At 46.8% G+C, this 13404-nt stretch overlaps 1 protein-coding gene across 1 annotated transcript in view; it reads right to left on the bottom strand.

Annotated features, from left to right (window-relative positions):
* Positions 1-12650, bottom strand: part of CMTM7 (CKLF like MARVEL transmembrane domain containing 7) — a 53644-nt gene extending 40994 nt beyond the window's left edge. Inside the window, exon 1 of the mRNA XM_069473354.1 lies at positions 12489-12650. Within this exon, the coding sequence (XP_069329455.1) occupies positions 12489-12647 (159 nt within the window). The 5' untranslated portion in view covers positions 12648-12650. The remainder of the gene's footprint in view (positions 1-12488) is intronic.
* Positions 12651-13404: the final 754 nt, after the last annotated feature.

The raw sequence follows: 13404 nt of genomic DNA, 5'->3' as shown, positions 1-13404 counted from the left end.
ATAACACAACTCTTTAAGTGGGCAGCAAAAAGTAATATCAAAAATCTTATGAGGTCTGTCAGGCAGCTGCTTGGCATTACAGATCCAGGGGGCTGTCTGGGCAAGAATACAGATCAGCCAGGTTTGCGGAGGAAGGAAGACGCAGTCAGATTTATATGTCCCCAGAAGGCATCGGCTTAGAGCCTCAGCAGACACCAGACAGACAGGAGGCAATTCCAACGCCTACTTCCGAACACAAGCAGGGACTGTGCTGGTGTCCTGCTCAGATGCCCGGCTCTCGTTCACCAAGTCAGAGTACCCATCACCCAGCTACTGCAGGTGCTGCTGCTCACTTCTCACGCTGGTACCCCTCTGCTAATGATTTCCCTTGGACAACTGGAGCTGTCTGCTTCAGAAGTCCCTGGAGTCTATCTACACCCCTCCCTGGTCTGCAGCCAATTAAAGGTGTACAAAGGCCTCTTGTACTCAAAGCAGGACAATCTCTGCAGTACACTTCATTCTCCAGAGCTCCCCACAAGGTCAGGCTGAGGCTAGGCTACCGAAACTCATCTTTGTCTAGCTCTTTCTGCCCTAGTTTGCTTCGCTCACTCGACAAGCCAGTTGCACAAGAATCCCCATGTCTAGCTCTGCTTTTAGGGAAGCTGACTTCAGCACTCCCTGTGACAGACCTTGGGAAATGCTAAGAAAAATGCTGGTCACACAGGTCTTCCTGTTTCCTACCTGGACTTCTCTGGTTCCTAATATCTTAAATAAAGTTGAGTGGGATACCAGAGTAGTGGACCCTCAATGTTGTCTGAACACAAGGTAGAGTCTTTTTCAATGAAAATGGACATGGAAGACCCCTGGAGCCGTCTGGGAGAAGATCACAGGGTGATGTTTGAGAAGCTGAGTTTCAGGACAGATGAAAAAATTTCCAAGAGCATGTAACATTTGGTGCAGGTCCTCTACTTTTAGGAATTTTTCCTGATATTCTTGTGTACACACAAAACTATGATATGTACAAAGGTAGCCACTACAACACTGTTAGATAACAGAAGATGGGAAATAAACTAAATTTCTGTCAACAGGGGATTGGTTAAACAAACAGAGTGGGCCGGTCGCGGTGGCTCACGCCTGTAATCCTAGCACTTTGGGAGGCCGAGGCGGGTGGATCATTTGAGCTCAGGAGTTCGAGACCAGCCTGAGCAAGAGCAAGACCCCGTCTCTACCAAAAAAATAGAAAGAAATTATATGGACAACTAAAAATATATATAGAGAAAAAATTAGCCGGGCATGGTGGCACATGCCTGTAGTCCCGGCTACTTGGGAGGCTGAGGCAGGAGGATTGCTTGAGCCCAGGAGTCTGAGGTTGCTGTGAGCAAGGCTGATGCCACGGCACTCTAGCCTGGGCAACAGAGTGAGACTCTGTCTCAAAAAAAAAGAAAAAAAAAATCTAACATAAACAAACAAACAAACAAACACAGTGTATATCCATTCTATGGAATACAATGCAGCTATTAAAGAGAAAGAGAAGAATAAGAACATTTTCTGGATGGATATGGCATTATCTCCAAGATGGAATGTTAAGTATTCGGGTTTACTAAGTATGAAATGTCTGATTTCCTTAAGTACTAAGTTATACAGTTGATATCTCTGACATTTCACTTTGACACTTCTTGTTTTATTTGTATTGTGAAGGTACATCTTTCAAATGCACAATTTGGCTTGTGATTATCTGTCAAAATTTTTTTAGAGCAATTTTTGTGAAACCATGGGTAAGTCAAAAATTCATGTTATTTTTGAATATGAGTTCCATCATGGAACCAATGCAGTGTAGACTGCGTGAAATACCAACTAAGTGTTTGGGAAGGATGTGGCTGATGAATGCACAGTACATCAATGGTTTGAGAAGTTTGGTTCTGGTGATTTTAATCATGAATATGAGTCACATGGGCAACCTCAGACCAAGGTGGATAACGATGAGCTGAAAGCTGTAGTGGAAGCGAATCTATCTCAACCTGTGTGTGAATTAGCAGCAAGGTTTGATGTTACTATTTCAACAATATTGGACCATTTGAAAGAAGGTAAAGAAGCTGGATAGATGGGTTCTGGGTGAATTAAACACACATTGGAAGAGAAATCATCTCAAAGCTTGCCTTTCTTTGCTGTTACAACATAAAGATGAACCATTTCTACATCGTATTATTGTTACATGTGATGAAGAATGGATTCTTTTTAACAATTGCAAGCATTCGGCAAAATGGTTGGATAAAGATGAAGTGCCAAAACACGGTCCAAAACCGAATATTCATCAAAAAGGGCTAATGGTGTCTGCTTGGTGATCCAGCACTGGTAATTGCCACTACAGCTTCATGAAACCTGGACAATTGATTACAGCAGATGTCTACTGCAACCAATTGGATGAAATGATGAGGATTAAGCAGCCAAGACTGGTCAATAGAGATGGGCCAATCCTCTTGCAAGACAATGCTCAACGAGGTGTCACACAAACAATGCTACTCAAACTACAGCAGCTGGACTTGGAAACTCTCTGTCATTCACCGTATTCACCAGACCTTGCACCAACTGACTACCCCTTCTTCCAGGCTTTGGACCACTTCTTGCAAGGAAAAATATTCAATTCTCAACAAGCCTGTGGAAAACACCTTCTGCAATTTCAACCCCACTCGCTCTCCAGGCTTCTTCACTGCTGGCATAAGCAAGCTACCGTTAAGATGGCAAAACTGTGTCAACAGTTTAGGTGCATACTTTAATTTATTGTACTGCTTCTTGTTTGCGATATAATAAATTACACTTTTGATTCGAAATCGGACATTTCATATTTAATGACCTGATAGTAAAAGCACAGAACAGTGAGTATACATGTGCTCCTAACCAGACGGGAGGGGAGATACACATACACAGAAGCATAAAATAATTCCTGAAGGTTATACAAGAAGCTGGCATCACTGGCTCCCTCCAGTAGCCTCCAGGGAGGAAAACTGAGAATTGGGGGACTTTTGGTATATTTTGAATCTTAATTATATAAATGTTATCTATTCGAAACATCAAATACAACTTAACAATGTACAATCACGATTGACAGAGTCAGTCTTTACAAGCTGGGAGGTTGCAGACAAGATATTTAAACTCCCACATCAGTTTCCTCATCTGCAAAATGGGAACACTAACACCTTAAAGGAATGTTGTAATGACAATGAGCTCTTGCATGGAAAACATGCAGCACAACACCCAGAGCAGTAACTCAACAAACGGACTTACCCTAATGACATATGACCAAAGCCCAGTTATAAAAATGGTCACTGTGCCCACTGCCCCAACACTGCCATTGCCCCCTCTTCCCTCACTGAAAGCTCCAGCTCTGAAGAGGGATAAACAGGCTTTTGTGGGAGTGTTAGTTATCTACTGCTGCACAGCAAATTACCAAAAACTCAGCAGCTCAGAACAACGTTCATTTATCATCTCATGGCTTTGCCGGGCAGGCATCGGACAGGAAGAAGTCCTCTGCTCAGGGTCTCACCAGGCTGCAATCAAGATGTTGGCCAGGTAGGTGTAGGGCCCCCTTCCTAGGTCATGTGGTTGTTGGCAGCATCCAGTTCCTCGCAGCTGTGAGGATGAAGTCCTGTTCCACTGGCTGTCCATTGAGGGCTGCTCTTAGCGTCTAGAAACAGCCCATAGGTTCTTGCCACGTGGCCCCTCAGGGGTCCTTTCCCAACAAGGCAGTTTTCTCCTTTAGAGTCAGCAGGAGACTCTCTCCCTTTGGGAAGGACCCAGTAGCTCTTCTGAAGGCATTTACCTGATAAAGGCAGGTCCATCTAGGGAAAAATCTCCTTTTGATTAACTCAGAGTCAACTGCTTTGGGGTCTTAATTACATCTACAACATCCCATCACCTTGGCAAGTGACATTAACATAATCGTGAGAATGACATCTTTTCACCTGCGCCGTATTATGTTGGGCAGAAGCAAGTCAGAGATTCCACCCACATGCAAGATGATGGAATTAGGCAAGGGTGTGACTCACTGGGGGTCACCCTAGGGTGTGTCTGCCACAGTGGGCTAGCCCGGGAGCCTGCTCCCCCTGGCCGGAGAGACAGCACACCACCGTGCAAAAAACCAACCTGGCTGGACTTGGATTAAATGTTGGTGCCAGAATTTAACAAATTTATTTAGCTTTGGGCAAGTTATAAAACCTCTCAGTTTCTGTTCAACCAAACGAAGGAAAATAATCCTGAGTCATTAGAAGGGTTAAACAAAGGAAAACTGTACGTAAAATCACCTGACATAGTAGAGCAGGAACTCAAACCTCAGGTCCCCTTTCTCTTCCCAGCCCTTCCTAGAAGAACTTATGACTTATGGCAGGTAATGTGAAAATGCTTCCTAAAATGCGACACACATACTCAGTCTGTTAATACCCCAGTGAGGGGTTTTCCCCACTCCGGCTGATTTCATCTCTGGCAAAGGATGAAATCCTCATTAGCACCTGCTGTCCCAGCTCACAGCACCTTCTCGATCTGCCCCAGCTTGCCCATCAATGAGGAGCCAAATGGATAAATTACAGTACAACCAAACAACGGGCTTGTACGCAGTTATCACATTATTTCCAAGCAATGTTTAATGACATGGGAAAATACACACACCATGGTGACCACGAGGGAAAAAAAAAACACTCCAAGTTGTTTTTCTAAGAACTCAAGTTCTGGATCCAGATCACCTGGTCCAAAACCCAGCTTCAATATCTATGGCTCTGTGGCTTTGGGCAAGTTCCCTAACCCCTCTGTGCCTCAGACCACCTCACGTTATTGTGAGGAATAAGCAAGGTAACACATGTAACAAACACCTAGCCCTGTAATGTCACCTAATGGGAGCTCGATGAGCTATTATTTGATTAAGTACCACTTTTATAATTTAAGAGGAAAGTTAAAAAAAAAAAAAAGAGAGAGAGACTTCTTCATATTTAGAGTTGCCGCCGCCTTCTCAGGGGAATAAAGAAAACCTAGGAGGAAGAAGAGAATAAAAATATATCAAGGTCATACTATATTTAGCAATTCTCTCTGCTTTCCAGAAGGTTTCACTTTCCTCTGTACCCAAAAGCATTTAATTAATTTCTCCCCTTTTTCGCCCTTCCTATTCCCTTTGGAAGGAACTTCAGTTTTGCCATCTTAAGAAATGGGGATGATACATCTTTTCTCTTAAGTTTCACAGCAATCCTTTGGGAATAACATATGGAAACTGCTTTACAAACAATTTCTCTCTTTGTCAATCGAGAAGAGGAGGGGGAGGGAGAGAGAGAGATTGTTCCAGGAAAAGAAGAGCCAGGTCACTGCGCTTGCTGATTAAAACACAAACCAGGTGAGACACTTCTTCTGCAGGAGGCTGCAAGGCAGGGGCTCTGTTGGTGATTTCCACCAGGGAGTGTGGGGACGGGGAGGGGGCGGTGGCAGTGGCGGCAAGTGAGTCCAGCCCATGTCCCATCCTCCTTTTTCCTTACGAAGCCCCAGAGGCTGCTGAGCAACCAGAGCCAGCGCTAGGCTCTGAGCCAGGCCCCTGCTGCTGCCAGGACTCACTAAGGACCTCAGTGAGGAAGGCCAGGGACTGAGCAGCCAGTGAGGGAACCACTGAGCCAAAGTGGTGACAAAGAAAGCCAGCATGTGGCGGGCGGCGGGTCGGAAGGAGGCTGCCAGGGCAGCACTCTGGGCCAGCACAGGGCGAGGCAGATGGCAGAGGGGAGGAAACAGATGGCTGTCCAGTGGCGCTGAACAGGAAGCACCAGGGCTGGGAGGAAGGGAGAAGAGAGAAGGCCTTCCCTGGCCTTTTTAACATCTAGAAATTAATGGGTGTCCCTATATCAGTAATTATATATTTATAACTTATTTACTGAAACAAGAATTCCAGTAAATACACTGGCCCACAAAGGGGGTCCCCCAGGATTTCATGGCCCAGGAGTGCTCTGGAGGGTCTCTAGGACCCACTGTAGTGCTACAAAATCGATGGGACACTCCCCAGACTCACACCTCCTTTCCCCAGGATGGATGTCTTCATCCGTCATCATATGGCCTCACCTCTGGCCAGCGATTCTCAGCCCTGCAGCAGGTGGTTACTTGGAGTACCCAAAAATTCTTGCTGGTGACTAGGACATCCTTATGCTCTGCAGCCTGAATAGATAAGGTCTGCTGTTGCCATTCCTTAAATATAAGTGCATTTAAAAGCATTACAAAAACTTCCAGTCTGTCTCTGTCATTGTTCCTTTTCCAAGTCATCAGACACCAAAAATACTATTACAACTTAAAATACTATTACTATTGCACTCGGTTCCTTGAAATTCCTCCATGATACCGGGATACCCATTAATTTCTAGATGTTAAAAAGGCCAGAAAATTGTTTAATGCCAGCCATCTCAGAAGAGCAAGAAGCACTTCATTTCTCTCTCTGCAAAAGGTCAGTGCCATTTATCCTGAGGAGTATTTACGGATTTGTACACCAGACTTCTCTACGGCAAGTTCATCACGGTCCTGTTTGTACATGGGCAGAATTGCAAGCTCCCTGAGCCACAGTGGGGAGGGGACCTGGTCACATAAACCATAATACCTCCATGACTGGCTACAACAGTAATAAAAACCAAATTGCAGACGAACATTAAGTACCATGAGAAAACATTCATCACATATTAAACAACAAAGGCATTTTACAAAATAGGTATAGTATCATCCTAGTTTTGTTTTTAAAAACCACCAAAATTATACGTATCTACTATAAAAATACTATAAAGTTTTACTTTAAATATTAATCTTGAGGAAGAGGAGGTGGGAGAGTCTATTTTCTTCTTTGTGTTTCCCAAAGTTTTGGGACCTTTTGGTACCTTTTTTCCCCAAAGGTTGCACCCAGCCTGGGTAGGTTCCTTCAATCTCGTTTCAGACAAAACATCCTTTTAGAATATAAAGTATTTCACACAGTCCTCATTACTATCCTGAAATGAATAAAATGTATATATAATATTAATATAACCTTAATCCCTGTGACAACCACAAAAGTTTCCACAAAATTCCAAAATGACCCCTAGGGGACAGTATAGCCTCTGGGTGGGAACAAGTATTAATACTTTTTTTTAAAAATCAGGAATAAAGCCCATAACTTGTTTTATTATTTGTTATTTTTTAATTTGCTTGGCCATTGGCAGAAAGTAGTTTTTGTCCTTGGACCAGACTGGTTAAGCTCAAAGAATCCTGGCAGTGAGGTTCTTTGCTGCCTTTAACTCTCCACCTTACAGGAACTAGGACATGGGTGTGCAGATCACACTTGGGAACCAAACCAGAACCCCCCTGCCATATAGATCTGAAAACAAAACATAAAGGGGCGGACCATTCTGGGTTATGCTGGACCTTTCTCCACTCAGGGGTCTATTCACAGCTATACCAGAGGCTGACATCCCCCTCAGTCTAATTCCATTTGGCACCTGAGCTGTGAATTCCCAAAGTGAAGCCCAGAACTGCCCAGGCATCCTGGAGGGTCTTTAGGACCCACTCTCCTGCCACCCGGCCTGGGTAGGTTCCTTCAGTCTTATTTCAGACAAAATGTCCTTTTAGGATATAAATTATTTTGCACAGTCCTCATTACTATCCTGAAATGAATAAAATGTATATATATAATATAACCCTTATCCCTGCGACAGCCAAAAAAAAAAGTTTCCACAAAATTCCAAAATGACCCCTAGGGGGCAGTACAGCCCCTGGCTGAGAACCACATCAATGGTGAGCCGATACCGTCATGATGCTGCCCTGATTTTCTCAGAACAAGGACCCTGTCCTCATCATGATCTGGCAGACCTGGGGGTCTGGTCCCTGCATACTTCTCCAGTCTCACCCACGCTCCTCTCACCCTGTTCCCTCCCCTCTAGCCGTAGGGATGCTCCTCCCTCCAGACTCAGAGCTGTGGGCTGTGCTCCTTCTTCTTATGATGCTCACATCAGAAGGTGCTTCCTCAGAAGAGCCCTTCCTAGCTCCCCAAGAAAGGCCACCCCCTATTATATGGTCTATACCACTGAGTACCTCCTCCATAACATTTGTCCTGGTTTGTAAGTATATATTTATAACTGATTAATGTTCGTTTTCTCTATTAAAGCACACAGAGGACAGGAGCTCATTTGTCTTGTTTGCTCCTCTTTCCACAGTGCCCCAGCACACACTAGCTGCTCAATAAATATTTGCCAAATAAAGAAATGAACCTTCTGGAAGACATTTAGGTTTCCATCTTCACTGTTTGTGGACTACATTCTGGTTCCCTTCCATATTACAGCTGTGCAAATGTCACAGCCTGTTTTTCTGCACAGGCAAAAAGAATCTATCTTTTTAATAGCTGTATTCCACATGCCTCGCATATAGTTCAGAGCATAACAGAGGCTCAATGAATGAGTTGATGCCAATTTCTAAATGTCTGGGGTGGGAACACTAAGAACTGCACCATCCCCAGCTTATCACTTATCTCCAACTTAAACATATACTGAACAAAGGCACTAGGAGGGGTAACATGGCACTTCTAACCTGACAAGCTGACACTCATCTGTCAAGATTCAACTCACATGTCACCTCTGTTTGCCCTCTGACCCTCTTCCCTGAAGTGGACAACTATCAGAACTTTTATCTTCCTGAGCAGCCAGTGGTGGTACTTGTTTGTCTCCTCAGCTGAAACACAAATTTCTAGAGGGCAGGAACTTTGTCACAGTTATGTGTGTCTGCAGAAACGGAGAAGAATGTGGTACTCATGTCTGCTGAATGAACAGGTAGATGAGCATTGGTGAGGCCACGAGCCCCATCCCCGGGGTCTCCTCACTCCCCCAGCAAGGATATCCGGATCCCTTCAGACCTCAGGGCATCCCTTCCAGCTTAGGGCCTTCAGGCACTCAGGGGATGCCGGGAGACCCGACCCTTCATCCTAGACTCTGTGAGGCCTGTGGTGGGCCGTCCTCCTCTCTCAGTGGCTACGGTGGGGACACCAAGGGGGGTTTCCTGACACGGACCTGCGGCCTCCCCACAGCCAGTGGCTGCATGCAAAGCATCTTGCCCCCTCAAACTCTTCCCTAGGTCTACTTCTTTTTAATGGCTGAGACATAATTCACATGCTATATAGTGCATTCATTTAAAGTGAAAAAGTCAGGGTTTTTTAGTACATTCAGAGTTATACAACCATCACAATTTTCATTTCCACATGAACATTTTTATCACCCCCCAAAGAAACTAATACCCATTAGCAGTCACTTCCTATTTCCTCTCAGCAACCCCCCACCCCCAGCCCTAAGGAACCACTAATCTACTTTTTGTGTCTATAAATTTGCCTATTCTGGATATTTCATATAAATGGAATCATATAATATGTGGTCTTTTGTGACTGGCTCTTTCTTTTAGTATAATGTTTTCAAGGTTCATCCATGCTGTTATTAATACATGTATCAGTACTTCCTTCCCCCTCAGCTTTTTTTGCTGAATAATATTCCATTGTATGAATGTATCACTTTTGTGTTGTTGTTTATCCATTCATCATTTGATGGACATCTCTGTTGTTTCTGCTTTCTGGCTATTATGAATAATGCTATTACGAACATATATCAACATGAGTCTTTGTGTGGACATATGTTTTCATTTTTCACTTCTCTTGGGTATAGGTAGGAGTAGAATTACATGGTAACTTTTGAGACATTGCAGACTATTTTCCAAAGTGGCTGTACCATTTTGCATTCCCAATAGCAGCATAACAGAGTTCCAATTTCTTCACATCCTTCACATCCTCATCACTTGTTATTATCTGTCTTTTTTATTGTTGCAATCTTCCTAGGTGTGAAGTAGCTTTGATTTCCCTAGATCTATTAAAAAGCAACAGTTCCACTGGAGTTATGAGTTCTGGGGACATGAGGCCATCAGACGTGAGCCTGTCATACTGCTGCTACTGACGGCTGTGTGACTTTAGTGGCCCTTTAACTTTTTAGCCAGTTTCCTCATCTGGCAAATATGTTACTCTACTGGATTCTTAGAAACATTTAATGAGATGATACATAAATGATAGATAGTATATAAATCCCAGAACATTACCAAGAACAACAGATGGGCTAAAAAAAAAAACAAAGGCTATTAGGAAAAAAAAAAAAAAAATAGGCCCTTAAAGTCAAGAACTATAACTGTGTCTCTGGTCTAAAAAGGAATATCAAAGAAACTAAACCATTGTGACCAGAGGACTATAAGGGTTACATATATGTAAATTACATGTCAAGTACAACACTAACTTAGAAACTCATCTTCTTCCTATTTTCTCATTCTCTCATTTTCTAGTAGTGGTGGACTCAGAAGAGGCCCAAGACAAGGGAAGCTGCTCTCCAACACAACAGCCTTGTCAATGATTTCTTAAGGCAACATGTCGGCAGGTCCGTTGATCAGATCATGATGAAAACACTTCACGGGAAGGTGGGGACAAAAGGGTCAGCCTGTTCAGTATGCAACTGACACATCAATGGTCAAACGAGAGACCTATAGAAAGGGTGTCCAAAGGGGGTCATCAATTTAGCTGCTTCTGCCCTTCCCCAATGTTAAAACTGGGTTAAGTGTTTTCTAGCAAAGAAGACAAATGAACATCAAATGCCCAAGCAGCAGCCCCAAACAGAGGAGGAGGAGAATAGGGAGGAGTTAGACAAGAGGCCAAAGTCCATAGCCCTGAATAGTCTCTACTGTAATATGGCCATCCTGCAAAAGGGCAACTTCACTCCCAGAGCATCCGATCAAACTAGCCTGCAGTTACAGGGATGGCATCCTCTGAGGAAGGTGTAAGCATCCCCTGGCAAGGTTTTAAGAAGGGCACACAGAGAAGAAACAGCCAGATAAAGTAATTCTTCAATTCTTTGTTCTCTTCTTTTGAATAATAGCCCCATCATTGTCACCTGCAACCTGGCACGAGGGCTACAGGCGAGAGGCTAGCTGAGGAGCTTAAAATGAGAAACGGAGTTTTCTCATTTCCCAGTATCTTTGTTCTTCAAACTCATGGACCAATATGAAGGCTTCACATCTCCATTACCTTTGTGTACCAATCTCATAGACCAACAGAGACTTTCATCCTCCCGGAAATCTCTGTCCACCAAACTCATCACTTCCATCGCTCAGGCAGGGGTCTGTCTCACTCCCGCCCATCTTTTAAGGATGGGGAGGTGGGCTGGTCTCCTCTATTTGGCTGATCAAATCTCTTAGCCTGGGCCAAAAAGTGCCCTGCTCAAACCTAACACTGCTCAGCACCAGATTTTTTTGTACACTGCTAAAATGCCTCTACTTCCTAATTCTGGTCTATCTAGACAACCCTCTTAGGGAGGAGGAAACTCCCCCTTCTCCTTAGGTCTCACCCATGCAGGAAATGAGAGCCTTTATACACACTCAGCTTCTGGAATACAGTGCTCTCTATGGATGCTCAGATGGCTCTGATCCTGTGTCCAGCCCCCCCGGGGCTGGCCCACCCTAGTAGGCCCCAGCTTCTGTGTCTGTGACCTTGTGCCCATGCCTGCAGGCCTTTCCCCACACCTCACCCCAAAACTACCCCTCCCCTCTCCACCATTCTTGCTGCAAACATTTCAGTAAGTAGAGAGTCATAAACAGCCCAACCCAGTTGCAAAACATATCTACAAACGGAAAAAGTGTTTAAGATTAAAATTTTTAAAACAAGAAAAAATGGGAAGGAAGAAAAGAGTGGGGAACAAGAGAACAGGCCGGACGATGTCTGCCCTGGTAGAAAGCCCTTGTGTTGCGCTGGTCACACTCAAAGCCGAGACATCCATCCCGCCTGACTCCACAGGTGCCCCCCAGTCAACAGACTGGCTCCCCCTGAACGAGTGCCAGCCCCTCAGAACGGGCCTTTCCCAATTAATCGCCGGCCCTCCCTTGGAACTCGGGAGCGCAAGGGGACCAGGACGGCCCGGCCAAGGGTCCCGGTTGTTTTTCCCCGCCGTGGGACGCGCGACCCCGTGACCTCCTCCCTGGGGGAAGCTGCGCACAGCGCCGAGCAGCAAGGCCGCGCGGGGCCGGGGGGAAGACGAGGCCGCGGCCGGCCAGGAGGTCGGGTTTCGCCGCCTCAGCGCAGCCGCCCGGGCGGCTCTGCACCCCCGGCCCGGGTTCGAAGCGGCTCGGCCAGAGAAGAGGAAGGAAGACGAAAAGGAACTTTTGCCTACGGTTTCCGTGAGTAGGCGGGTCAGGCCCCGCAGAGGGGTGGCTGGAGAAACTCCAGACCCCGGGGACCCGGTGCGCGGGAGCAAGGGCCGGGCGCGGAGCTCCGCGCGGGGCTGCAGCGGCAACTTTGCGGGAGGAAGCCCTCCTCGAACTTGACTTCGGCGACGCGGCCCCCGCCACGCCCGCCGCGCTGTCGCCGGGGGCTCCGGCCGCGGTCCAGCCGCCCGGCGCGTCGGCTCCCGGGCCCCTTCCTCCCCGGGCCTCCCCGTGTGACCCCGGCCCCGCGCGCCGGCCCCTCTTACCATCTGCGCCACTTTCAGCAGGGCCGCGTGCGTGCGGGGGTACACGAGGTCCAGCAGCCCCTCCGAGGGGCTCGCGCCGGGCTGGGCCGCGCCTGCCCCGGGTCCGAGCGCGCTGCCACTGCTGCACGTGGTGCGGACGAGCCCGGCTCCGTGCGACATCGCGCGGCCCCAGCCCGCCGGCCGCCTCCCCGGGCCGCGGCCCTGGGGCCAGATAAGGAGGGGCGGGCCGGGGCGGGCGGCGGGCGCTAGCGAGGGCGGGGCGCACTCGTCCCAGCCCCGGCGCGGGAGACGCCGAGCCGGCAGGGGCAGGGACCCAGCCGGGAACCGAGCGGCCGGCGCTTTCCAGAGAGCGCGCCAGTCCTGGCCCTCGGAGATGCGCGGAAGTTCGGAGTGGAGCGAGAGGAAACCGGATGCCTCGGGCCGTGGCCTCTCCGAAGTGGGCAAGGCCCGGGCTGCAGCTGGCACTGAGCCTCCTGGGATTTTGCGTGGGTGCGGCTGCGGATGTGTGCCGAGAGTACTTTATTGAAGTTTAACTTACTACAGTGAAATGCCCAGACCTTACACGTTCAGCTCCATTAATTTTTATGTATGTGTAATCATCAGCCAGATCAACAAATGGAACATGCCCATCACCCCAAAAAGTTCTACCGTGCTCCTCCTTAATCTTCCCCCGTTTCCTGACCCCCTTCCCACCCATCCTCAGGCAGCCACCTCAGTATGTTCTGCTTTCTGTCACTGTAGATTAGTTTGGCCTGTTCCTGGACTTTGTATACTTGAAATAATACAGAATGTTCTCATTTGTGTCTGGCTTCTTTCATTCAACATAACACGTTTGGGATTCATCCTGTTGGGAATATAAGTAGTTGGGGTAGTAATCCACTGTGTGAAAATATCACAGTTTTAAAAAATTGATTCA

The sequence above is a fragment of the Eulemur rufifrons genome, chromosome 7 (genome assembly GCF_041146395.1).
Source record: "Eulemur rufifrons isolate Redbay chromosome 7, OSU_ERuf_1, whole genome shotgun sequence".
Classification (NCBI taxonomy): domain Eukaryota; kingdom Metazoa; phylum Chordata; class Mammalia; order Primates; family Lemuridae; genus Eulemur; species Eulemur rufifrons.
This window is presented reverse-complemented; position numbering and strand designations above follow the sequence as displayed.